This window comes from Archocentrus centrarchus, chromosome 13 (assembly GCF_007364275.1).
Source record: "Archocentrus centrarchus isolate MPI-CPG fArcCen1 chromosome 13, fArcCen1, whole genome shotgun sequence".
In the NCBI taxonomy this organism is placed as follows: Eukaryota; Metazoa; Chordata; class Actinopteri; order Cichliformes; family Cichlidae; genus Archocentrus; species Archocentrus centrarchus.
Window position 1 is genome coordinate 25,780,743 of NC_044358.1, and position 27,458 is coordinate 25,808,200.

Consider the following 27,458-nt stretch of genomic DNA (forward strand, 5'->3'; position numbering starts at 1 on the left):
CAAAGCATCAATAACCTGTTGTTTTTTTTTTTTTGTCTTGTTTTTTTTTTTGAGGGAAGGGGTTAGATACAGTGTTTCATTCAAAATTATATTTTTATAATTAATGTGACCATTTCTAAAAATGCTCCCACCTTGACAAAAGCTGCCACAGCTAAGTTAGCACTGCGTGTTTCTTCTGCAAGCTCTTTGTTCTTCCAGAAAATGTGTTCGGACACCGTCTCCACCAGGGTTTCCACGCGGCTCAGGTAGGATGAGGGGAAACGCTGGGGCCTCGGAAGCTGTAGGAACAAAGAGTAAGCATAGCACGGTCGTGCACCATGTACTGGGAAGATGGGAAGTGCAAAGAAACTGATAGGTGTGGTCAGTAAATGACGAGCCTAATGCTGGTTTGGCTGACATAAACCCAGTGTACTTAGTTAATGGCCAAATACTGTATATTGAATCAGCAACGCATGGTTGAAAAAACCTCATGTTTTCAAGAAAGGCAGAAGGAACATGAGACTAGAATAAGCCGAAGTAGATTATGATACATTACCTTTGCCTTGTCAGAGTCAACCAAATGCTGGGCCATTGACTTAACAATAAGCTCAAAGAAGAACCAGGAAAACTGAAACCAGAAGACGTCAAAGCAGGTCATTTCTTTTGATATATTTAGTGTGTAATTAAGAGCATTGTTTAAACTTCAAAAGTACAAACCCCAAATTGTTAACTGGGTTGTTCCCAAAACTAAAATAAAATAAAGAGCAAGTATGACAATAGAAACAAACCTTCAGCACATTCCTGACGGCTGCCTGCTCATTGCTCTTAAGGTCAAAAGTCATTCCCTTAGCCAGCTCTTCATGAACGGTCCTAAAGCCATGGTCCTCTGACTTGAACACGTACTACACAGAGAAAGAGAAAGAAGGGAAGCCGAGTAGGAAGCGCTCAATTATAAGTGCACACGTAGTAGCGGTACAGCAATCACCATTAATATATCTGTTTTAATGAAATGAGTTGAGAAATAGGTGGGAAACTTTATTCAAGTGTCTTTTGGTTAATTATGAAGTTATTTTTCCAAATAAACCCAATACAGTAATAACTTGAACCACTGAAACAAGGAGCAGAATTTGTACCTCTTTTCTTTGTCTTTTACTACGGTAAATTGAATCATTTTGTCTTTTGAACAGCTCCATGAACAAAACAACATTTATTGATGTGCTGTAGAGTTCTGTGATTGAGTTGTTTCTCTATGTTTTGATGGTTTGGATATTAAAAAAATTTTTTTGATACACTGAGAAAATATTTACTTACTCAATTATTAGTCATTTGTGTTTAACAAATATATGATTTATTTAAAAAATGCTTAAAAGTTCCCTGCACAATTTCCCATAGTCCAAAAAAGACAAAGAAACCTATTAAACACTTCATGGATTAATGAATTAATTGAGACTAATACACACAGTCACAAGTACTATAGAAGCATATGAATACCATAGACTTTTATTCAGTAACTTATTAAAACAAGGCAAATAAAATCCCCTAATTTAAAAAAAAAAATACTAAAACATAATTTGCATTTGCTCAAATGATACCACTGCATGCAGCCCATTTTATACTGTAATAACACATGCTAACACTCAGCAGTTTAAATTGGACACCAGTGCTACCAAACATCGTGCCAATCTGTTACCATAACAACCATGTTGCCACTGACTCTGTTCGGCCTCTCTCTTTGCCTCCCTCCATTGCTCACTGTCACTGCCTCTTCAGACTCTGCAGTCTTCCTTCGCTGTGCCCAACATGAAACAGGTCTTGTGGTTTCTCCTGCTCTCTTCTCTAATCCTCTCACAACAAACATGCCTTGTGTTTTTGATTGAGCAGGCTGAATGTCCTAGTTTGCCTCCTGCTCAATCCCGCTCTCTTCTTCTTGCCTCCCTTTTTCTGTGTTGATATGTTTGCACAGCGTTCTGGGCACGTGGCCCTAGCCACACTGTTGCTGGCCCAACACACACATACACACACACACACACACACACACACACACACACACACACACACACACACACACACACACACACACACACACACACGCATGCACACATATACAAACACATAAAGCTCCCATTTCTGTTTTGTTTTTCTCCACAAATTAAATTGCCAGAAAAGGGTTTCCACTCCTTTGTGGAAAATAACAGACTTCTAAAATATTATATGATCTTTCGCAGCATGTGCACACAAACACATGAACAAACACACTTCATTCACAGCACACACCAGACTCTATTATACCTTGATGTAGGAGTGCAAGTTAGGATCCAGGTTTTCTTCATGGCACTTTGCAACAATGTGGACCAGCACTCTGCAGACACAGAACAATAACAACGATTTTTACTCAGTGCTTAGAAAAAATCAGAAACTGACATATTTCTCTCTTTGTTTCTCTTTAATAGCTGGAATAACTCTTTATGAGTCTGGATTAATTAAAATATGAAACATATTAGCAACAAAAGGAGAGGTACCCGACATCAATGTGTTTAAGGGCCTCTGTAGTACCACTGCCTACCTGGTGGTGGCAGTAGTGACCTCGTCATTGTCATTCTGAGTCAGAACCTTGAACAGCTGGTTGAAGAGCACTGGCAGAAATCGGACAATCACTGGGATTCTCTCCATACTGAGGAGACCCTGGAGAAGGGTGGAAAAGAAGCAAGGGATGAAGACTAGGTGGATAAGATTGAGAGTGAAAAGGGCAAACTAGAAACTATGAAGGGGCAAATAAAAGTCTGATGTGCTGACATATAGTGTTGGACTCATTAGATGTGTATCAGTGTTTGGTAGTTAAGGCTCTGCTTTTTTGTCTCATTTGCAAGTACTGAGATTTGAGGGGATACAGTGGCTTTCCTCTGACCTTCAGGCAGTTGATGAAGTTGGAGGTAGAAGGTTGAGAGAGGTCCAGCTCTCTCTTCTGGCACTGCTGGAAGAATCGATTCAGGTGGGGGTCCTGACACAAAGAGAGAAATTCATGAAAAATCAGCAGCTAACATCTGTGATATTACTTAGTGGACTGCTTCCTTTTTAAAAGTTAATGCTGAAATATGAACTTCAGCACCTCACAACTATCCTATTGAGTGGTTCAGTCCTAGGCCTATTTTACACACCTGAAATTGATTTTCCATTTTAAAAAGTAAAAGAAAAATGTTTGTGGTACTAATAGGGCCTTTTCTTATCCTTTGTAGCAAAAATGTCAGCACACGTTATTCTGGGAGTCTATGGCAGCACCTTGAACCGTCTGGTCAAAAGTTGGGAAATTTGGCATTTTCACCAAGTTATGTGCCTCTGCCTTGAGCACTCTACCATCACTGGGGCAAAGTTGTGCATTTGCGACTGTAACTTGTGATCCAATTTTTGAAATCGAGGTACCATTGGAATCCTTGGATCTAGCTGAGTTCGATGCATCCTGTGATGTCATTTTCCACCATATTAGATTTTCCGCCATATTGGATTTTACAGAAATCTTTCAGAAGTTTTCACAGATCACCAAGTTTGTCCAATGGTCACCAAAATTGACTCAGATCATCTTCAGGCCAAGCCTCACAAAAGTAATTAGATGGATTCTTTAGTTTCCAAAGAACTTCAGAGCCTATCAAAATTGGTGGCAAAGTCGCCAAACAGAAACTGGGGGGGGGGGGTCATAGCTTGGTAACACTTTCACCAATCAAAACCAAACTAGGTATGTAGACTTGAGACCCCTTCAGGAAGAAGAACAACAATTTTGGTGACACTTCACCTTTAAGCGGCGCTATAATTAGTAAAAATGTGTTTTGACCAATAATGGCTCATGCTTTAAGATTTACAATAAAATTTGTATGCCTGCTAATAATGTCATACGTCCCGAGTCTGATAAGTGCCAAGTTTTGATGTTGACTGAATTGATTGAGCCGCCATATTGGATTTTATACAAAACGAAACAAATGTTGTACAAGTCGCAAATTTTGTTTGATTTTGATGAAACTTGGTATATATAATCTTCGGAGCAAGCCTCACAAAAGTTATCACATTTCACTTTGGTTTGCACAAGCATTTGGCCGCAACAATTAATTGAATTTTACGGTAAAGACGCCAAAAAGGAAGTGAGCTTATATCTCGGCAATGCTTTGACCTATCAAGACCAAACTTCACAGTAGGCTTTTGGCCCCTTCCCTTTATTTATTCTTTATTTATTCTTATTTTAACATCTATGACAGTGTATTTAACCTGTCTTACAAAGCACTTTGATCAACATTTGATGGTTTTACATTTCTTCCATGAAGTCAGTTTAGTGTATTGTAAGTAAAAGTCAGGCAGGTAAGATTTAGTCAATCAAGAAACTGCTGTGCACAGTTTGCATCCCATGATGGCAAACTGCGAAAGAAACAGCCCATTTCCCTTTATTATGCACCACACTACATTACCACATTATCCTTTGATGCTGATTGTGCATTTGGGCTCATGTTTGTTTGCACAGTGCATTTTTTTAATAATAACACAAGCAGGCTTTGTTCATTGGAATTCTGCAGGAGAAAACTCAGAGAGGATGTGTAGCAAAATGAAAATGGCAAAGTATTCCTTTGAGGTTATGACTTTGAAAAGCCACTTTAGCATTCTGAATCATTTCATCGTAGCACAGTGGTTAGTACCATGGAAATAAAGCCTTCCAACCACAATATTAAATAAATTCAATCACACTATATACTGAATGTATGTATATTCAGTGTTATGTAGGACTACAAACCATCTAAATATTCACAAATCAAAAGACTGGGCAGACTTAGATGGTAACACCAGGTCATCACAGTTTCGGTAAAGCCAGAAAAAGTGATGTGAGACCACAGAATCCCAAATGATGGTCGTACCTGAGTGTATGCTGTGGAGACAACGTTGGTGGATACTTTGAAAATAGCTTTTCCTCCATCAACCCATTTCACATCTGCTCCATTCTGCCAAAAAGGAAGAGAACCGTTTGAGTAGAACAGCAAAATTAACAACATCTATCACACACTCTAACAATTAATAACCTTCTCTCTGAAAATTAATGGTATTATTAATCAGCAAGTTTTGCAATATTTACACACTCTTTTCCCCTCTCTCTTACCCTTCCAATTTTTTTCCCTTCACTCTCACCTTGGTGTTGCTGGCTTCCTTGATGGCCAGGTATCCAAGAGGCAGGTTGCAGGAGACGGGGATGTTGAACTCCTGAGATGACACACGACCTTCTTTGAGCAGAGGCAGCCAAGAGTACCCCACTAAACAAAAAAGAAATACTGAATAATGGGAACAAAATAACAACTATAACACAATCACGCTAGAAAATTATCAGCATCTCACCTGGGGTCTCCAGAGTCTCTTTCCTCTTTGAATTTGTCTTAGCATTAATGTCACATGTGACATGGTAAAAGGAGAAAAGAAGATGGTGCTTTTCATGGAGCTGAGTAGGAAGCTCAATCTTCACCTGAGGATGAAATAGCATGTAATGATTTATGTACTGTAAGAAAGTCCCTTAAAACACCTTCTTTCTAAAGGCTGGTAAAAGCTGACCCACTTCTACATTCTAATTATTTTTATGTGATGCCTGCAGAAATCTCTATTCTTTTAAAAAAATATGCCCCTCACCTCATCATAGAAGTCAGGGTTCTGAGAGTGATGTAGGACAGTGGAGGAGGCTGTCGTGGTGAAAACTGGTCCTCCTGGTTTACCATAGATGCACTGCAAAACAGCAGTTTCTCATAATATAAAGAGCTTAACTGTAGAAAGAATGAGTCATATAAAAACCACCAGCATGTCAGAAGGCATAACTTTCTACCTTTAAGGGTTTGGCAACCTCTTCGTCTGAGCTGCGGAACTCCACGTAGACTGAAAGGTTACGAGCCTTGAACAAGAAGACCATTGTGATGTTAATGACTAAACACATTCAAATGAATTGTACAATAAAAAACAAAACGTGAAAACAAAACAAAAAAGCATCGTGGTAAATGGTACTAAGTGCCATACCTTAGCAAAACTCTTCTGACTGTCATACTTGAGGTGTTTAGGGTAGACGTAGATGTGGTTTTTGTAGACACGATGTGGCTGAATGAACTTGGTGTTGTCCTGTACAAACTCTTCCACCTCCACTGTGGGTTGGTGCTTACTCAGCTCATCAAAGGGCTTCACTGGTATATAGGAGGATGTCACGCAGTCTGAAAAAAAGAGATGGGTTTGAATGTATGTCAAGAGTAGAAAAGAAAAGGTGGAGGAGGAAAAAGAGCAGAATTGGAACATGAGTGAATACAGGCAGGCTGAACAGCAGACATACTAGGATGCTCCATTGGAATATAGTCCAACGCAATGTCCAGAGTCCCAGGAACAGTCTGTAGTTTGCTCGTCTTCTCAGCCCTGCAAAGATAAAACTTTGTGTAAAATGTGGATCTCGTCTTAGAAAACTGTTCGTGGACTACTTTTCTGGCAAAGCCTACAGGCCATCTTACTTCCTGTACTCAGACACCAGCTTAATCAGGTCATCTGTGGAAATCTTGTTGCTCTCCTGTTTGAAAAGAGGTGAGAAACGAGACTCTCGGTCCAGTGCACCGTGGTTGTCCTTAAACACTGGCCTTTAATAAAAAGAAAGAGATGCAAATTACTAATGCATAAGGAAAAGAGCATAGGGAAGGTTTATAATATTATGAACACAGAGGCTTTAAACATCGGCACTAACCTTACGGACCACGCGAATGGCATACGGTACTTTCCCAGTTTACTACAAAACTGTTTGTTCGACTTTATAATCTTCTGAACAGTCTATTCAAGACACAAGAGTAGAAACATGTACAAGGGCAAATGTTAAAAAGAAGGCCCAGCTGACATTCCTGAATACAATACCTAAATTCTAGTTGACCCTGACAGAGTGACAAACTAAATCAGAGGTTATTTAATACAGTAACTCTGGCAGTTGGTTGAATGTCTGCTGATTCACTTAGCCACTTAAACAAGGATCGCATGGAGCACTGCCCATGGGGAAAGCCAGGAAATGTCTGGGATTAATGATGGAAAATATCTTTTCTGAACTATCCAACTTGACTGGCATTCATTGATAAAGATAACTCAGCTCTTACAGAAAAACAATTTTGCAAATGTCAGTCTAAACTCTTTTACTAGATTAAGCCATTTTCCTTACAATAACAGCTTGCATCATGGGCTATTTTTCCAGGATGTACTAGGAGATAAGACACTATAAAAGGTTCAGCTCTCTGTTATTGATCAGGGATTGATATAAATGTAATGTGAAGTCACGTAAATGCTGATTCAAACAGAATGACAAAAGTTTGGCTCCGACCTTGCTGGAGTCTGTATTCTTTATATAAGGTTCGGTTCCACAAGCAATATTTCCCATCAACACCTTCTCCACTCTTGCCACCATCACTATGTCCGTGTGCGGGTTGGTCACTGAGAAAATGGCCTGCAGACACACCATTGAAAAAGCATATTAGAGTCCATGTACATGTAATATGCAGAGTAAGACATGGAAGTAAAATATTTTTAGGAGTAATGTCCTTGTACCTGTTTGGGAAAGCAAAGCCAGTGCTCCAGGTCCAAGCTGAGGTAACAATCACCTGGCTTCCTCTCAGCAGGAGAACACAAGCCATTTTCCTGACCTCCAACCCCCGTATCCGGACCCCCTGTCCCATTACTCTGGCCTCCGAGCATCTGACGCACTGCCTCGTGGTTGAGGTCGACATGGAAGTCTGCAGATACCTTCCTCCCTTCTCGTACATCCAGCAGAGCCAGGGACACGAAGAAGGGTTCAATCTAATGGTGCAAATTCAGCACAGTTATTCCTTGCAAATTTACTTCCCAGGAGCAAATTGGACAGCAAAATGAGTCTCCTCCATGTCTTCAGAAAAAAAAAAAAAAATCAAATTTTTTTCTATACTCTTTCTGCATTAACATAAAAGTGCTACTTCCTTCATTAAAGAAAAGGTCAGAAAGCTTTAATCATTGTCTGCTAAATGTGTGACTTATGCTCACATTAGTGACCGGTCCTGTTTCACTCTCGTTGACACAGCCTTGTAGCATGAGGTTGAGAGATCGGCAAGTTACCATAAACCTCCTGCCAAGCTTCTCCTCAAAAGGACGCACTGCTGTGTTTTCAGCGGATGAATGTTCACTCCGTGGGCTCCTGAGAGCCTGTGGTTGGTCAAACACAATTTACTTGGAGGTCAGCCTTATTTTATTCCACTACAAAGTGCAGCAATTCATAAAGTAAAAAGAAGAAAAACTGAACTACACTGGTAAAATATAGTACAACACATTAAAAAAAAAAAAACATGCATACTCTGAAGTGTTTAGCTAAATGCTTTGCACTTACAGGAGTGTCTGGATCAAGGGAGAATAGATTCAACCTCTCTTCACGTCTGGCAGAACGAATTCCTTCATCTGTCTCTGAGATATACTGTGACAGGAAAGATGGCAGGAAGTCAGAAAGAGGCAGTCAGAGTGCAGTTCAGCACAAATAAATAGCTTAATGAAATTTATGTTATCAGTAAACAGCATGCTTTTCTCCTTTTTTTGCTTTGATTTGAATGTTTCATGTGTATTCCAGTGACCTGGACTTACAGACTGCAGAATTTTCTTGAAAACAAATATAATTACATTTATGTTGCATGCATTCACTATCAGAAATACAACTGGCTGTGGACCTGGTCATGAAGACACATCACCACCAGTGTTAAATGAGACACTTGGATGTATACTGTGTATGCATGTACCTTTCAATATGATAATGTTGCATGTAGGTAGTTGTAGTTGAGTTATAATATTGACTGGACAATGTGAGCTGTGAGTGTAGCTAACCTTTGCTAGCTCTGGATTGATGCCATTCTCTGTGGTTTCTTCATTTTCCTGCAAACAGGAGTCACTTAACGACAGGTCAAACACATCTGGAGAGAAAACAAACACAATCAGGACTCCTGAGAGAGACTTTCATTTATGACTGATGATTGCCATCATTTAGTGGTCAGGAAAGTTTATCTAAGCAGTGCATTTTATGTTACAGATCATATAACATTTTCTAAAATAGGTTCAGCAGTACACTGCTGTAAATACCCACCAAATAGAGTCAGCAGGCATATACATCTCAGAATAAAATATGACTCAATTTGTGGTATTCATGGATAATAAGGCAGGCAGGCTTCTGGAGAAATATACCCTTCAAGCTGCCTGGAGCAATTTTTCCTAAAAGCCAGGCTGAACAAAAGGGCTCATTAATGTTAGGTTACCACACACCCACTGCCTGATTTAGAGGCACGCTAAGAGACCACAGAGCCATGACGGCTGAGGGCATTACATCATACCTTCACTTTTCACCAGACCAATTTTTAATAGCCTATCAGTTTTTTTTTTTTTGTTATGTTACAGGCTGCTGATCCATGCCTGGCCTCTCATAGAACTGGCACATAAGGAATGTTAATCATCACATCTGATGTACTAAACCCAGGTGGAGTCACTTTTGGGTGTCAGATCTAATTTCCTGAAAGTGATGTTATGGGGTGAGTAGAAATTCCCCATTAAGGTCATGGCAAGATGACAGACATTATTTAGTCAGAGTAAGTCAGACAGAGAGAAAAGGGTTACATTTTCTGCTGACACTGACTATAAAACCATGTCTCTTCAAGGGTGCCCCCCCCATTGCCTTTGCTACAAGAGGAGAATCTCACCCTGACGGTGTTCGTTGAGGTCCAAGCTCTTGCGGTCTTGAGCTGGTCCTTCAGGAGGACTGATCTGTAGGATACGGGTCAGTGTGCTAATCCATTCCTCCATGTCCTGCTCGCTCTCTGCAGCCAGCACGAAGTATGTAACCTCATTCATCTTCAGCTCAAAGGCATGCTTCCTTAGGCGGTTATTCTTTAGGGGACAAATGAAAGGAGAGGAAAATCTGGTCAGGTTCAGTTCTTGGAAAATGTTACAAGTTTTTGTATTTACACATGCAGTTTTTGATTATAGACCATTTTGCTCCATGTGACTCTTCTCTGAGCCACATTTTTCAGCAGAACTGTGGCAGTAGTGCTCTTCACTCTGCGTTATCCTGATAATAGGTTTTGTTTTATTAATAGGTATTCTGGCACAGGTCTTTGCAAATGAAAGCTTAGCTCACACCACTATAATATTAGCAGCAGCCTGTAGACTGAAAAATGACATGCAAATCAAGAAGTGATAAAACTCCATTTCATGGTGTAACCTGACACTGACTCCAAAAGTGAGTCAATGCCCCGAGACTTTAGTTAAAAAAGTACCCAGCTTTACAAGGGACATAAAACGATAACAACTTTAATATGTTTAATGCATCTTTTTAAATTGTTTTAAGGCCTAAAGTTGTCAAAGTTGGGGGCGTGACTTTTTTGGGCAAGCCATCTGATAGGTTTCACTTTTGCTAATTGAAGTCACTGAGCGGGGCCATCTCTGTAGAGTTGGTGCCTTTTGAAACATTTTTAATTCAGTTATCTGGATTGTTATGTCAAGTAAAACTAACAGCCAATGGATATAGACATGAAAATAATAAATATTAATAAACTGAATTTAACCCAAAATACAAGTGTTGCAGGGCCAACACTTGTATTTTGACAAGATACCCATGTCTTTGCAGACCAGATACCCATGTCTTTGCAGCATGTATTTTGTTACTGCATCCCTGGTCTGGTGCTTGCAATTAATATACAATGTAATTTTAATGAATTTAGTCCAGTTTCTACATTACTATCATGTTCAGGTTATGACCTTTTGGCCTAAAAATATATTCAGACTTTTCATAATAGAAATAATTCAAATAAATTATCCAGATGCTTGATCCCTTAGAATTAGCACCTCCAAGTCTGAGGCCATGGCTCTCAGTTGCTGTCCCCAATGGAGGAGTTAAAGTATCTTCGGATCTTGTTCATGCACAAAGGGATTGGGATGGATTGGTGCACCATCTGTAGTAATGTGGATGCTGTATAGGTCTGTCATGGTGAAGAGAGAGTGAAAAATGAGCTTCTTTCAAAGGTTGGCTGGGCTCAGCCTTAGAGACAGGGTGAGGAGCTCAGAGTAGAACTGCTACTCCTCCCTACTAAAAAGAGCCAGCTGAGATGGCTCAAAAGTCTGACCAGAATGCCTCCTGGGCGCCTCCAGGGTGAGGTGTTTTGAGCATGTCCAAATTAGAGGAGGCCCCTGGGACAGGGAATACCTCGGTGTGCCACCAAAAAAGCTGGAAGTGGTGGCTGAGGACAGGGAAGACTGGGCGGCTCTGCTTAGACTGCTGCTTTATCCCTCTACCAGTATTTGTTTCAATTATTGTTATTGTTGTAGCAGTGTGGCAATGGCAGTAATAGTGAACTAAGCAAAGAGATATAACACATTATAAAGTACATGTTAATACACCAAGAGAAAAACTATGATCATGGCAGGCTGTGCCACAGTGTAGCTTTATGTCTAGCAATAAACCCAAATCAGTCTATAACTTAATACAGTAGATTTCAGTGTGCAGATGTTTTTTTTTTTAATCTAAATTCTTGCTGCCTTTTGATCTTTTGTGGTAGAGTGCGTGCAAGACGTGTTAAAGCCTACCTGCACCACACCCGTGCATGAGTCAAGGAAGATGCATCCTTTTGGTTCCTTTGAGATCTTTTCATCTTTGTAGAAATTCATGATGTAGGAGTTATCTGTTAGCTGGGTGAGCTGGAAATACCTCCTTTTGAATGACTGTCAAGATAGAAATATGATTAAAATTTATTTCCCTAGCTGAAGGACAAAGTCACAGGCAACCAATAATTTTGTGTATTTGCTAAAATAAGAGCAACAAAGCGCAAACAATATTCCGAGTTTCATGTAACTTGTATGGACCAACTTAGTATGGTCTTCAAGAATGGGCTTTGAGCTACAAATAATAATGTAGATATTTCCTCAGTGTGCTGAAAAATATGTCACCAATCATTGTCCCAGTTTAATTTCAAAGAGAACAGTTCAGAGAATAAAGTGAAATCATTTTGTTTGGGAAATAAAAGTAAAAAAGCCAGACAGAAAAAAATGAATGTGGGCATGAAAATAGACAACATCAGACACTTCCTCACCCGAACAGTGATGCTATTGTTGACGGTGCTGTTAAAGTTCCCTTTATACAGCCAGCCCGAACGAAACACACCAATTCCTCCACCTCCCCCACCACCACCTCCTCCACCCCCTCCTCCTTTGGATGATGACAAAGAGGTGGTATCCTGCAAAAGAAAACAACAAAAGTGATCAGTTAAAGACGCATTAGCCTTCCATTCATTCCTCTGACACAAGTGAGCAGACGATCGATACGGAAAAGGAGAATTTCTAGACTCATTGAATCCACCCAGTTATGATCATAACAGCTTCCCATTGACCTGTAATAATAACTAATCTTGCAAAGTACATTTTAACAGCTTTTAGGCTGCAATAAACTAATTTAAACATGAGCCTCAGGACGTAACCAGTATGTAATGGATTCACTCTAAAAAGCATTTGAGAAAAGAAGATCATCATTGCTGACCTCATCCTTGTCCACATCTTCATAGTCAATCTCAAAAGAGTGGGATGGCAGCTTCTCTGCTTTGTACAGTTTCCTAAAAGGAAACAGGGAAAGATCAGGAAGATTATGGAAAAACTGTGGATCTCTGGCAATAAAATATACCCATGAAGAGAGAAAATGACTTCTGGCATTTATTTAATGCACTGCATTTTGAGTTGCGCAAATCACTGTGGGTGGCTGACTCTGCTCCATCGTTTTCTGTCAGGAGTCAACAATAGGCAGTCCCCTTATTCAGTCCCGCTCCACTGATTTTAAAGGCTGGCCCGTCTCTGTGTGTGAGCCACAGGATGAAATGCCTTTGTGTGTGCGCCGTGAGCTGCAGACAGCGAGGCTGCAATCCGTGCACTGGAACCACCCTCTACTAAAAGTCACAGAGTCGTAAAAGCGTTCTGACAAAATCTAGTGATGGACTATGTTTAGAAAAATGCTGGCGATTGTGGGCTGGAGACTGAAAGAGGAATGCTAATACTGGCCAGCACAAATGAAGATTGCTCCAGCGGTGACAACCACACACATACAGTAGCTGTAGACGTGCATTGTACTCTAGGTTTCGAGACTGCATTTCACTTCAACTGGTGCTATAAATCTGTGTGTATACTGTTAATGTATGGTTAGCTTGTTCGCTCAGTAAACAAACAACATAATAGTTATGTTTGCCACTTGTCAAATGACAGAACAGCTGAACTTTATGGAATGATATTTTCGCAACACAGTACTTGTGTTTAAGGCATGTCTTGTTTTATAGCTCATCCTGGATGTCAGTTGAGAGGTCATGTGAACTGACTGAAAGAATACAGTGGCAACCCATGGGATAGCACAGGGACATTCCTGTGGCCGAGAGCAGTAACAGCAGGGCCGTTCTGCATGAGTCTCACTGGGACTGACAAAACTCTGTTTGACAGACTGACAGCCCTAAATAAATTACTAACTGCTTGAATGGATGTGGCCGGATGACTGACATTTAAAAATAGGGACAGAGGGAGGTCTGAAAGTTAATATTTCTTCAAGTGGAACGCCCTCACTCTCCAACATGAACTTCTACTTCACTTAACACTGGCCACCTTCTTGCTCTTCCTAATGACCTGACACCTAACGGTAATAAATTGTGGTCATTGCTGATGTTAGCAGCTACTTATGGGTGTTGGTGTTCGTAAGTTCAAAACTCAGCACATCATTAGTCAAGTCAAACAAACCTGAATCCACATTTCTACAGCATATTATTGTAAACTATAAAGTAATGTACAGGAAAGTCAAACTGTCCATAAGTAAAACTTTGCTTTATTTGGATTTATTATGAATTTGTTAAAAGTAAAGGACCTTTAGGGCTTTTTTATGCTAGTAATGGCAACATGATGCCTTGACTCTTCAACACTTGGACAAAAACATACCCTTTTTCATTTTAACAAAGTCTGGGTTCTCTCATGTTAAGATTCTCTGCACAAAGCTCATCAAGAACAAACTCTGCACAAACACAGTGCAGGTGATACCCAGCTGATTAGTATAAACGTTCAATCCGGTACTGTCGAAATTGTATTACCTCGGCAGCAGGCGGTAGTCTCCAGCGTAGTCGTCATACTTGAACTGGACAACATTTAAATCAGAGTTGTAATACTTGCAGGCCTAGAGGAGAGGATGAAGAATAGATTTAAATATTAGATTTCCTAAATGATGGTCACTCTGGGAAATGCAGACCTGGAGCAGCTGAAATATTTACTGACAATGAAGAAAGCTGCACTACAGCGCATGTCATTAGGTTTAAATAATAAACGGAACTGAATTAAGACTCTTTGCCTGGGGAACGTGAATAGATACATACAGATGTCTTTACAGTACATCTCAAAAGTTTAGCCAGTATGGTTGAACTAGTACTCTCCTAGGGAGTTTGCAGTACAGTGAAAGTCTCAGACAGAGACTGTGAGCAGTTTCATATCCTGCCTCACAGTCCTGCTGAATCCCATGTAACGTTTCTCTTTAATCCCTTCGCTTGAAAGATCTTGAGAATTTGTTTACAATGTCATAAACTGACAAATTATAAATACACCAGACAACTTAACTGATACAGTGTCAACAATCTCAAACTCTGGCTCAACTGTGTGCACGCGTACACACACACACACACAGATGCAAGAGTCAGATGCACATGCTAGTATCCAGTAAGCTGTGACATGTCTGGGGAGTTTCCGTCTACTCAGATAGTACTTCTCCACTGAGCCCTTGAGTTTACAGCTAGTGGATCTGAAATGAACCCTGATATGCACAGACACACACACACACACACACACACACACACACACACACACACACACACACACACACACACACGTCTGCTTTATTTTAAAGTTGTGGTGAAACTGCTCTGCTGCTATCAGGATGTCCTATTTTAAGGTCAGTCTAAATTGACAGACCTACCTGCTATGCACCTAAAAAGCCTCATTTCAAATCACAGGGTCAACTGTTAGTACTGTACACGGCTATAAAAGTGTGTCGAACACACAACTTACCTGTCTGACCAGCAGACATTCAGCATGCAGTTCTGCCCCCTCAGGAACAGTTGATTTGACAGTGCGTCTCTCCTGAGGCACTGTGGATACCTGGAAGGATAAAAAGAAGAAAATGACAGGTGAAAACTGATCAGCCACCTTGCTTCAACACCCTCACAAACGTTATTTAAAATAACTGCATGATTTAAAACTACTCTATCCAGTAAATCCCATATGTAGAGTATGAGAATATAGCTATTATTTCAGGAGTATTCTTCTATAGAGATGTGTAAGGCACTGGAAGGCTTCTCACCGCTGCTAAACCTAACTTCCAGGGGCAAACACTGGTTACTGTTAACAGGAAATTCTCCATTCATCTTTCCATTGATTATTCAAGCCAATTACTCTGTTTAGGGTTGTGTGTGATTTTAAAAAGTTGGCTGCCAAAATTAAACTGAATAATGGTGTGTAAATTTATTGTTAAAGCAATGAGGATACTGTTGTCACACCTCAGGCAGGGCAAAAAGAAGAAAGATCCACTTTTCAGATTTGGTCTGTCACGTTACACAGCACTCCACCACAAGTGGAAAGTATGAATGGTGTTTATTCCTACAGTTGATAAACATAATCATCCAGTACTGAAGGTTAATACTGGCCCAACAGCTTCACAATACATTTATTGTTTTTTGACATATTGCCATTGCAGGTACAGTAAGCACAGCAACATAACTATTTGCCACTGTGAGTGCTTCAAGCTGATGTGACCATTTAGCTTGAAGCACCACTGTTGACCACAGGTAGAGCTTCATGGTTGCAGAGTCAGTCCTATCAGGAATTTATAGCTTACATAGTAATACCTCATGTGCTATGATATGAGAGACTATGCAAAAAGCCGGTGTATTAAAGTAATAATGAAATTGTTTCTGGGCAGCTTTATTGCCACGACTATGAATAATTCAAGTCAAATCAGCTAATGTACAATCCCTTTCTCAGTCCTGATTGGAATTACAACTAATAACCTCACATGTGAATCACACAGCTTTATTAATAAAAATGTACATTTTATGATCCATGGAAACCATCAGCGCTAAATCTTTTTGGATGAAAGGAGACGGACTTTGATTTTGCTTTGCCTAATCGACTGGCCATACACTGAGTAAGCTGCCTTTTAGTTGTCAGTGACAGTCGCACAGCCGGTTTCACTTACATGTATTGAAATGTACTATCTGCTGCAGAGATAAAGAAAATCAAAGAAGATTGTCTTTTTCTTTTTAGGCACAAAGATTTTAGAAACATGCATTAAAGCTGCAACTCTAGAGTCCACGAGGGAAATGAATCCCTTTACCACAAGCAGCAAATTAGAGCATTTTAATGTGCAGTGGCTCTCTATCTGCAGCAACACATTAGCACATAAATGAAGGTACTAATGAACAAACAGCTAAAGGGAGCCAGAGAGAATAAATAACTGTCTGTAATGAAAAGACCACAATGCTCAACATGCCTTATTAGCGAGAGTAAATGTGTCATGCTGGGATGGAAAGTGGCACATATTGCATTTTAAACATCGGTAAATTATTGTCAAATTAAAAGCTGACACTTTGGTATAGTTGCTGTGCGCAAATATAAAATGCTGCAAATGCCTGCCAGCTTTGAGGGGTTGGTAAAGTCATTTTATTCTGATGAGTTTTGAATTTTACCAACACTCCAATTCACCTCTTAATGAATCCAGTAAAGCAACTTATACTTTAAGTAGGTATACATTTGCTGAGTGAACTGTCCTTTTATTTTTATCATCTCTATGCAGTAGCAAAGGCCAAAAGACTTTAAGAAGGACATGACCAAACTACCGGTGACTAGTGATGCTAAACTTCAGGAACTGATATGCAGTATACTTTACAAATAGTGAATTCATCCTAAATAAAACTATCCATCTTTCCGATAATCCAATCGGCACAGGACAATCCTGGACAGGTTGCCAGTTTATCATAGAGCCAATAGAGAGAGAGACAACCACTCCTGTTTGCATTCACACCTATGGCCAATATAGGAACATCAATCTCACTATAATAAACAAAATGTCCGTTTGTGTATTTCTGTCTTTCGTTGGTTAATAACTCCTCATACACAATCAGTTGAGCAAACAAATTTGGTAAACATATACATCTTGGGCCCCTGAAGGTTCTTATCTATATCAGATATCATGACATCATGACGTTGCCCAGCAACCACCTGGCAAGGGGCTAAAATTATCTGTTTTTAGCTGCTACACCTATTTTTTTTGCACCTACAACACCTTAGGAAACCACCATATCATTTTCACTTGACAACAATAACAGCTCATTCATATGTAGAAAACTTCAGCTATGTGTGACATATTATGATGCAATCAGGTTGCCTGGAAACCACTCTGGAACACTCCAATGAGTCATTGTTGAACACTTGATAGGTTATTCAGCAGACATGCCTCCTGATCTCAAAAAAATCACTCTAGGCAGAGAAATGCAGCATTCAGTTGAACAGGAACATTTTTGCTCTGATTAAATTCAACAGTAACCACACTTACTGAGAAATCATTGTCAGGAAATAGGAGCAGGTCTCTGAGAGGGTCTTCCTTCAACTCATCCCCCAGTTCAGAGATGACAGCCTCATAGTCAAGAGGATCGATTAGTTTAGGCTTCTCCTGCTGCAAATAGGGAAAAAAAAAATAAGACAAAACAAATATTTGAACAATATTCCATTGTGGTTAGATATCACACATCAGTAGGATACAATATGTTACATCAGGTAGCCTATGAGGCTATTATTGTAGCAAAAATGTGTGCATATCTCGCATATGTGCATTTGTGTATATGTGTGCATTCTGAAATCCATGTGTGCATATTCAGATCTGTGTGTATGTATTCTGATTATGTGTGTGTACTGAGATCTGTGTATGCGTATTCAGAGCCGTGTATGTGTAATCACATTTGTACATTTCTAAATAAATCTCTAAATCTGTATAGAGATTTGTGAATGTGTACAGGAATCTGCAAATGTGCATTCAGAATGTGTGCAATCAGATTTGTAAACGTGTAAAAAAAATGTGTAAGTGTGTGCAGATATTGGATGAAAATACAGACAAGCCATTAGTTGGTTGTGGTGGTTGGACTGATGAAAGGCATGTTCAGATGGACAGACAGACCATAATGCATTTGCCATATGGTTGCTGTAAATACATATTTATATTTTTTCAGTTGCTGTCATAAGTAGATCATATTGGAGCTTTGTAAAAGCAACTGGGAACAGCTGTGATTGCTCAGCTTACAGTTCACCTAGTAAACTCTTACATCCACTGGCAGAAAGGAGCTAGCTGAAGCATTAAGCTAAAAATTTCACTGTGTGTGAGTCTCTGGAAGATTTGATAACTAACTGGAAGACAGAGTGATGTGCCTGAAACACAAAGGATAACCTTAATGCAGGATATTGCAGATAATTTGACTTAGCTTTGAGCCTGCACAGCTCTGGCTTATCATATAGGTGAAATAAGGCAATGGCACAAATAATAATAATAATAATTCAATTCAATTTTATTTATATGGTGCCAAATCACAACAAACAGTCGCCTCAAGGCGCTTTGTATTGTGGGTAAAGACCCTACAATAATACAGAGAAAACCCAACAGTCAAAACGACACCCTATGAGCAGCACTTGGCGACAGTGGAAAGGAAAAACTCCCTTTTAACAGGAAGAAACCTCCAGCAGAACCAGGCTCAGGGAGGGGCAGTCATCTGCCACGACCGGTTGGGCTGAGGGGAGAGAAAAGACATGCTGTGGAAGAGATCCAGAGATTAATATCAATTAATGATTAAATGCAGAGTGGAGTATAAACAAAGTAAATAAGGTGAATGAGAAGAAAGAGTGCATTATGTGAACCCCCCAGCAGACTAGGCCTATAGCAGCATAACTAAGGGATGGTTCAGGGTCACCTGATCCAGCCCTAACTATAAGCTTTATCATAAAGGAAAGTTTTAAGCCTAATCTTAAAAATAGAGAGGGTGTCTGTCTCCCAAATCCAAGCTGGAAGCTGGTTCCACAGAAGAGGGGCCTGAAAGCTGAAGGCTCTGCCTCCCATTCTACTCTTAAGTATCCTAGGAACCACAAGTAAGCCAGCAGTCTGAGAGCGAAGTGCTCTATTGGGGTGATATGGTACTATGAGGTCTTTGAGATAAGATGGGGCCTGACTATTCAAGACCTTGTATGTGAGGAGAAGAATTTTAAATTCTATTCTAGATTTAACAGGGAGCCAATGAAGAGAAGCCAATATGGGAGAAATATGCTCTCTCTTTCTAGTCGCTGTCAGTACTCTAGCTGCAGCATTTTGGATCAGCTGAAGGCTTTTCAGGGAGCTTTTAGAACAGCCTGATAATAATGAATTACAATAGTCCACCCTAGAAGTAATAAATGCATGAATTAGCTTTTCAGCATCACTCTGAGAAAGGATGTTTCTAATTTTAGAAATATTGCGCAAATGCAAAAAAGCGGTCCTACATATTTGTTTAATATGTGCATTGAAGGACATATCCTGGTCAAAAATGACTCCAAGATTTCTCACAGTGTTACTGGAGGCCAAAGTAGTGACATCCAGAGTAAGTATCTGGTTAGACACCATGTTTCTAAGATTTTGGGGCCGAGAACAAGAATTTCAGTTTTATCTGAATTTAGAAGCAGCAAATTAGAGGTCATCCAGGACTTAATGTCTTTAAGACATTCCTGCAGTTTAATTAATTGATGTGTGTCATCTGGCTTCATTGACAGGTAAAGCTGAGTATCATCTGCATAACAATGAAAACTGATGCAGTGCTTTCTAATAATACTGCCTAAGGGAAGCATGTATAATGTAAATAAAATTGGTCCTAGCACAGAACCCTGTGGAACTCCATAATTAACCTTACTGTCTGAAGAAGACTCCCCATTTACATGAACAAATTGGAGTCTATTAGATAAATATGATTCAAACCACTGCAGTGATCATTTGATCATTTGTAACCTTCACTAATGCTGTTTCTGTACTGTGATGAATTCTGAAACCTGACTGAAACTCTTCAAATAAACCGTTCCTCTGCAGATGATCAGTTAGCTGTTTTACAACTACTCTTTCAAGAATCTTTGAGAGAAAAGGAAGGTTGGAGATTGGCCTATAATTAGCTAAGACAGCTGGGTCAAGTGATGGCTTTTTAAGTAGAGGTTTAATTACAGCCACCTCGAAGGTCTGTGGTACATAGCCAACTAATAAAGACTGATTGATCATTTTTAAGATTGAAGCATCAATAATTGGAAAGACTTCTTTGAACAGTCTAGTAGGAATGGGATCTAATAAACATGTTGCTGGTTTGGAGGAAGTAACTATTGAAGTTAACTCTGAAAGATCAACTGGAGCGAAAGAGTCTAAACAAATACCAGCAGTGCTGAAAGCAGCCGAAAATGAAGAATAATCTTTGAGATGAATAATTTTTTCTCTAATGTCTAAAATTTTATTTGTAAAGAAATCCATGAAGTCACTACTAGTTAAAGTGAAAGGAATACTCGGCTCTACAGAGCTCTGACTCTTTGTCAGCCTGGCTACAGTGCTGAAAAGAAACCTGGGGTTGTTCTTATTTTCTTCAATTAATGACGAGTAGTAAGATGTCCTAGCTTTACGGAGGGCTTTTTTATAGAGCAACAAACTCTTTTTCCAGGCTAAATGAGCATCTTCTAATTTAGTGAGATGCCATTCCCTCTCCAGCTTATGGGATATCTGCTTTAAGCTGTGCGTTTGTGAATTATACCACGGAGTCAGGCACCTCTGATTTGAAGCTTTCCTTTTCAGAGGAGCCACAGTATCCAAAGTCATACGCAGTGAGGATGTAAAACTATTGACGAGATAATCGACCCTTACTGGGAGCAGAGTTTAGGTAGCTGCTCTGCACTGTGTTGGCACATGGCACTGAAGAGCATAATAATGAAGGAATTAGATCCTTAAACTTAGTTACAGCACTTTCAGAAAGACCTCTACTGTAATAAAACTTATTCCCCACTGCTGTGTAATCCATTAAAGTAAATGTAAATGTTACTAAGAAATGATCAGACAGGAGGGGGCTTTCAGGGAATACTGTTAAGTCTTCAGTTTCTATGCCATATGTTAGGACAAGATCCAGAGTATGATTAAAGTGGTGGGTGGGCTCCTTTAAATTTTGAGAGAAGCCAATTGAATCTAACAATAGATTAAATGCAGTGTTGAGGCTGTCATTCTCAGCATCTACATGGATGTTAAACTCACCCACTATAATTATTTTATCTGAACTGAGCACTAAATCAGATAAAAAGTCTGAGAAATCAGACAGAAACTCTGAGTAAGGACCAGGTGGACGATAGATATAACAAATAAAACAGGTTTTTGATTTTCCCAATTAGGATGGACAAGACTAAGAGTCAGGCTTTCAAAAGAATGAAATCTTTGTCTGGGTCTTTGATTAATTAATAAGCTGGAATTGAAGATTGCTGCTGCTCCTCCTCCTCGACCTGTGCTTCGAGCATTCTGACAGTTACTGTGACTCGGGGGTGTTGATTCATTTAAACTAACATATTCATCCTGCTGTAACCAGGTTTCTGTAAGGCAGAATAAATCAATACGTTGATCAATTATTAAATCATTTACTAATAGGGACTTGGAAGAGAGAGACCTAATGTTTAACAATCCACATTTAATTGTTTTATTCTTTGGTGCAGTTGATGAAGCTGTATTATTTATTGTTTTTGAATTTTTATGCTTAAATAGCTTTTTGCTGATTTTAGCTTTGTTTTTTTGGTGGTCTGGGAGCAGGCACCGACTCTATGGGGATGGGGTTTTGGGGGGATGGCAGGAGGAGAGAAGCTGCAGAGAGGCGTGTAAGACTGCAACTCTGCTTCCTGGTCTCAACCCTGGGTAGTCAGGTTTTAGGGTTAATAAATTTGGCCATATTTCTAGAAATGAGAGCTGCTCCATCCAAAGTGGGATGGATGCCGTCTCTCCTAACAAGACCAGGTTTTCCCCAGAAACTTTGCCAATTATCTATGAAGCCCACGTCATTTTTTGGACACCACTCAGCCAGCGATTCAAGGAGAACATGCGGCTAAACATGTCGCTCCTGGTCTGATTGGGGAGGGGCCCAGAGAAAACTACAGAGTCCGACATTGTTTTTGCAAAGTTACACACCGAGTCAATATTAATTTTAGTGACCTCCGATTGGCGTAACCGGGTGTCATTACTGCCGACGTGAATAACGATCTTACCAAATCTACGATTAGCCTTAGCCAGCAGTTTCAAATTTCCATGAATGTCGCCTGCTCTGGCCCCTGGAAGACATTTGACTATGGTCGCCGGTGTCTCTAGCTTCACGTTTCTCAAAACAGAGTCGCCAATAACCAGAGTTTGTTCCTCGGCGGGTGTGTCGCCGAGTGGAGAAAAACGGTTAGAGACGTGAACAGGTTGTGGTGTACCCGGGGCTTCTGCTTAGGACTACGCTTCCTCCCTACCGTCACCCAGCTGGCCTGTTTTCCCTGCTGCTCGGGATCTGCTGGGGGGGGGGGCTAACGGCGGCTAAGCTACCATGGTCCGCACCCGCTACAGGGGCCTGGCTAGATACAGGATTTTTCAGGGTGCGGAGCCGAGTCTCCAATACAGAAAGCCTGGCCTCCAGAGCTACAAACAGACTACATTTATTACAAGTACCGTTACTGCTAAAGGAGGCCAATGAGTAACTAAACATGTGACACCCAGAGCAGGAAAGTGCAGGAGAGACAGGAGAAGAAGCCATGCTGGTAGTGAGTCGGCTAAGGGCTAAGCTACTAGCTGAGCTAAGCTAGCGAATTTCTAAAAACAAATAATGTGAATACAGGTGATTCAGCAAAGAGTATGCTATTTAAAGTAGGTGAAGATTACACTAAAATATGTTATTATCCAGATAAATCGAGTTATACAGATATAACAGCTAACAGACAGCAAAACACTGTGCTCCGAAACAGGAACAGGAAGTGATACAATACCGCAGTGAGAGCCAACACCAAGTGACAGCCAAATTATCTAGTAAATACATATTCAGAATCTAGAGTCAGGCTGAAAAATGTTCAGATGTGGTTGATGGTAAGAATGGATGACACAAAAGGATTTACAAAACAAGCAGAATAATTGTGTACAAATGCCTCTGTAACCCAAGCCCAGAGAGTCAAAGTAGATAAGGAGGGATGCTTATCTGGAACAGTCTCTGTCAGCAGTGACAGATGACTTTATTTGCTTAAGTAAAATTAATAGTATACCAAGATAATGCTCCATTACAAGTAAGAGTCTGGAATTTAAACCCCTACTATTATCAGAAAAGTTTCAAAGACATAAATTATGAGTACTCTAACTCATGAGTGCTTTAGCAGCCTTAGAGAGTTTTGACAGGTATTAGAACTTAATATAAAGTAAAAATTTGATCTTTATCATTATAAATATTGACGTACTCTAATTATTTGTTCAGTATCTCCTCCAGATCTCCAGATTAATGCTGTGAACATGACCTTAAGTGCTGCACCAAGATAAGTGATTTTATGCAAACCTAATAACAAATGGTAAGAGAAAATGATGAGGGGTCCCACTCTCACATTATATGAGTTTGTCATAATCAACAGCAACTTCACAATTTATGTTGTACTATGTTGTACATTTAAAGCACATTTCAGAAAAACATTAAAAACATTCCCTGACACTATTACTGATAATATTACTGAATATTTTTTCTACAGGAACTACACCAGAAATTCAGCCCTGAGATCCAAATTTGCCTGCACAGTCCTCATCTTATAAGATCAGACTCTTTGAAGATTAACTGTGTTACAGGTAGTAATGACACTGGCTAAGCTGGGTTAACTTTAATTTCGCTAATGGTCAAGTAGTCTGATAGGTCTAGGGAGAAGATTGCCTTCACACTCAGCTTGTTAGGGGTAACTGCAGCAGGTTCATCATATGCTCTTCAGAGTCTGATAAAAATGTGAGACTTCTATTCTCAGGCATCACACACTTAGGTCAACATTTAAAAACATTATTCACACAGAACACAGGTAGTGAGGAATGGGGAGCCAGAAGACAGGATGACGCTAGTTAGTGAGAAAGAAAGGAAATATATTATTAACACAAGTCACAGTTTTTATTATTTATTTAGTATTAAAGTCTGGTAACAAGTTAGTTAAAGGAAATTACTGCAAGCTGATCTTTTGCTGGCTGTAGCTCAGGAGGTATAGCAAGTCATCTGCTAATCAGATGGTTGGTGGTTCGAGCCCTAGCTGCTCCAGTCTGCATGCCAAAGTATCCTTGAGCAAGACACTGAACCCCAAAGTTGCTCTCTGATGTGTTTGTAGGAGCGTGAATGTTAGATAGAACTTAAAAGTGCTAAATAAAAACCAGTCCACTTACCATTTAATCCACACCCTGGTGGTAAGTACTGAACGAGAGACACAGCCTGAGCTCGGAGTTAATGAACCCTTGATTTACAGACAACTCTCAACACACATACAGATCGCTGCACACGTTTACAGATCACTGCATGGAAGCAAAATTGTAAGACTTTTCAGCCATTAAGTTCTATGCATCTGATTAAACACACGGGTCTGAATCCATGACTGACAGAGTTCCACTGTGTGTTTTTCTATGCAGGTATGTTATTATTCATTGGGAGTGTGTTGGATCATTGTCATGCTGAAAAATGAACCTGTTGCCAAAAAGATGTCTTCCAGATGGTACTGCATGGTTGTTTAAAATCTGACTGTACTTTTATGTGTTCATAATTCCATCAATTTTGATGACATCCCCAACATAACTGGCTGAAATGCAACCTCAAACCATGACAGAGCCTCCACTGTGTTTTGCAGAGGGCTGTACACAGTTGTACCTCTCTCCTGACATCCTCTGTACATACTGACATGCATATTCATTGATTTTCAGTCCAGTTCTTGTGTAATGTGGCATACCTCAGCCTTTTCTCCCTGTTTCCCTTCCTTAAGAATGGCTTCTTGACCACTACAATTCCACTAAGACCATTTCCAATGAGGCTTCAGTAAACAAGAGATGGATCAACTGAACGGTTAGATGCATCTCCCTGGTCTTTGCTGGATTTTTTTCCTATTTCTTAAGGATGTGACTTTCAGATACTGCTCATCTGCTGTAGATAGTTTTTAGGCCTGAAACTTAATTTGTCTTCCATTTGTTCAGTTTCCTCTATTTTTTTAAGGACACACTGCAAACCGTGCTGAGATATGCAAGGATTTAGCTAATAACTCTTAGTGATTTACCTTGCTGGTCCAAAAATACTATTTTATCCCTGTCAAACTGTGTTATCTTTGGCATTTTTAACAGCTTCATCTAAAGAAACCAAATTACTTGTTTTTGCAAAAGGCTGCTAGTCAAAAAGTGCCTAAAGACAATTTAAAAATGCTTCTTTGCTGAGCTGTCTGTTATGTGTAGACACAACACTGGTTCACTGAATTAGGTGCCCTTTTTAAGCTAGGTCAGTGTTAAGTGGCTAACCAAACACAAAAACATTCCTCTGAAGGTAGTTAGGTACAAGGGCTGGACTGAAAATGAATGAAAAAGCAGTTAATGCCCAAAGAAAAACTGGGAGAACTATTGTTCAAGACAACTTTAAGAAATTACAACAAGGTCTGGCTCCTTGGAAGGAAAATACAAAGAAATGAGGGGTGGCTCAAGACTTTTGCAGAGTAATGTATATTATTTCTGAATAATGCAACACATCAAAATGTTGTTCTTGTTAAAATTGTTTTACATTCCTTAAACCAAAGCATCAAAATCTGAAGTGCTGTAATTTAGGAATCACATTTAGATCAGTAGTGATTTGTCCTAATTAAAGTTATTTTTAATATTATATTTCATACTTTCATAGCTGACGGGGCCGAGGGAGGCAAAGATGAAGTGTGGTTGTGTTATTCATGAACACAAACCACACTTCATGGAACATACAGATCCAAATCTTTATAACCAACACACAAATTTACCAGCCTGCAAAGTGAAAAATAGCCCCAAACGTGACATTTCCTGTGTTGTGTCATGACATCATTAGGACCTAAAAACATTTTAGAGGAAGTAGCATGTTGGTGAAGTGAGCCTTTGGCACACCCTGCTAAACAATTCATACTAAATGTGAAGACTGATTTTTGAATCAACTTTTTTTAAAAAGGAGGAAACCAACAACAAAAACCATTCAGGTGACTAAACCAGACCAGGAAATAAACAGCTGGAATTTTTCTGTATATCAAAACTAAATAGTAATAAGTTCACAATAAACTGACATTACTATAAGCCTGATTATCACAACGCCACATACAAGACCAGCCACTCAACCGTCTCTTCTACATGCGTTCTCAGTCCTTCACATAACTTTTTTACATCATTTTAACCACCACACCAATACAAAGCAGTTCATCACAGTCTAACGTTCACTTTTTTCAAAGGGATTTAGAAGTATGTTGAAGGATTATGTAACTGGTCAGTCACATAACCAGCGTTTACACATGCTTTACACGAGAGTAAATTGCTTCTGTCATTTAGAGAACAGTAACAGAGCAGCAACAGCAGCAAAGTGAGAGCAGGAGAGGCTGTGGTCAGGAAGACAGAGGAAGTAATGAGCTCTGGTTTGGTTTACATGCATATAATGCAGACTGGGGCTTTCACCCAGCACAGCTACAGTGCCTCAACAGTCAGAACAGGCCCCTTAGCAAACAATCAAGATGGAGCACATGTAGAAGAAGGCGAGAGAGTAACTCTCTTAAAGGGTGATCCTTCCCTTACAACAATCCTTTGTCTCGGTACTCCTCTAAATGACACACACTTCATACTTTTCATATTCACTCTTGGACAGCATTAAAGATCAGCATGCTTTATACTCCATCCAGACCTAGAGTTCTGGTGATTATCTAGAGTTATATAGCCAAACAGCATTGTTTTTTGCAATAAATATGAAGCAAAAAGGCAAAGTCTGGTTTTCCCCTCCACAGCTGACATGTATTAGATATGGTAATGTAACATAAGTTCAGCTAATGCATGCACCATTTAATACTATATGTTCTCTTCTAACTGCCTTTTCCTGTCAGAGTCTGATACACCCAAATAAAACAAACAAATCTTCAAAACCAGAAAAAATGAAGAAGACAATAATCTTCATAAACAGCGTGGAAGTATAAAGCACCTAATAAGAAGACAGAACGGTGGTCTATAATCATTAAATGTGTAAACGTCACACTTAAGACAACGATAAAAGCTAGTGTACGTTACTGAACAGAAATTCTTGACATCAAATACAGAGTGAGACTAAAGCACGAATGCGACACAGAGCAAAACAGATACATACAATACTCAGCCG

General features: G+C 39.7%; 1 protein-coding gene across 3 annotated transcripts in view; it reads right to left on the bottom strand.

Moving 5' to 3' along the window:
* dock10 (dedicator of cytokinesis 10) overlaps positions 1 to 27,458 on the bottom strand; it is a 73,908-nt gene that overhangs the window by 16,199 nt on the left and 30,251 nt on the right. For all 3 annotated transcript variants that reach the window (XM_030743750.1, XM_030743749.1, XM_030743748.1), the window contains exons 2-28: positions 17,615 to 17,734; positions 15,073 to 15,162; positions 14,109 to 14,191; positions 12,533 to 12,605; positions 12,090 to 12,233; positions 11,587 to 11,721; positions 9,705 to 9,891; positions 8,842 to 8,927; positions 8,357 to 8,440; positions 8,017 to 8,175; positions 7,549 to 7,797; positions 7,325 to 7,447; positions 6,707 to 6,789; positions 6,480 to 6,602; positions 6,308 to 6,387; positions 6,004 to 6,191; positions 5,816 to 5,881; positions 5,626 to 5,718; positions 5,341 to 5,464; positions 5,137 to 5,258; positions 4,869 to 4,952; positions 2,885 to 2,977; positions 2,543 to 2,661; positions 2,269 to 2,338; positions 768 to 881; positions 536 to 607; positions 132 to 278 (exon numbers count right to left, since the gene is read on the bottom strand). In XM_030743750.1, the coding sequence (XP_030599610.1) occupies positions 132 to 278; positions 536 to 607; positions 768 to 881; positions 2,269 to 2,338; positions 2,543 to 2,661; positions 2,885 to 2,977; positions 4,869 to 4,952; positions 5,137 to 5,258; positions 5,341 to 5,464; positions 5,626 to 5,718; positions 5,816 to 5,881; positions 6,004 to 6,191; positions 6,308 to 6,387; positions 6,480 to 6,602; positions 6,707 to 6,789; positions 7,325 to 7,447; positions 7,549 to 7,797; positions 8,017 to 8,175; positions 8,357 to 8,440; positions 8,842 to 8,927; positions 9,705 to 9,891; positions 11,587 to 11,721; positions 12,090 to 12,233; positions 12,533 to 12,605; positions 14,109 to 14,191; positions 15,073 to 15,162; positions 17,615 to 17,734 (3,111 nt within the window). The remainder of the gene's footprint in view (positions 1 to 131; positions 279 to 535; positions 608 to 767; positions 882 to 2,268; positions 2,339 to 2,542; positions 2,662 to 2,884; positions 2,978 to 4,868; positions 4,953 to 5,136; positions 5,259 to 5,340; positions 5,465 to 5,625; positions 5,719 to 5,815; positions 5,882 to 6,003; positions 6,192 to 6,307; positions 6,388 to 6,479; positions 6,603 to 6,706; positions 6,790 to 7,324; positions 7,448 to 7,548; positions 7,798 to 8,016; positions 8,176 to 8,356; positions 8,441 to 8,841; positions 8,928 to 9,704; positions 9,892 to 11,586; positions 11,722 to 12,089; positions 12,234 to 12,532; positions 12,606 to 14,108; positions 14,192 to 15,072; positions 15,163 to 17,614; positions 17,735 to 27,458) is intronic.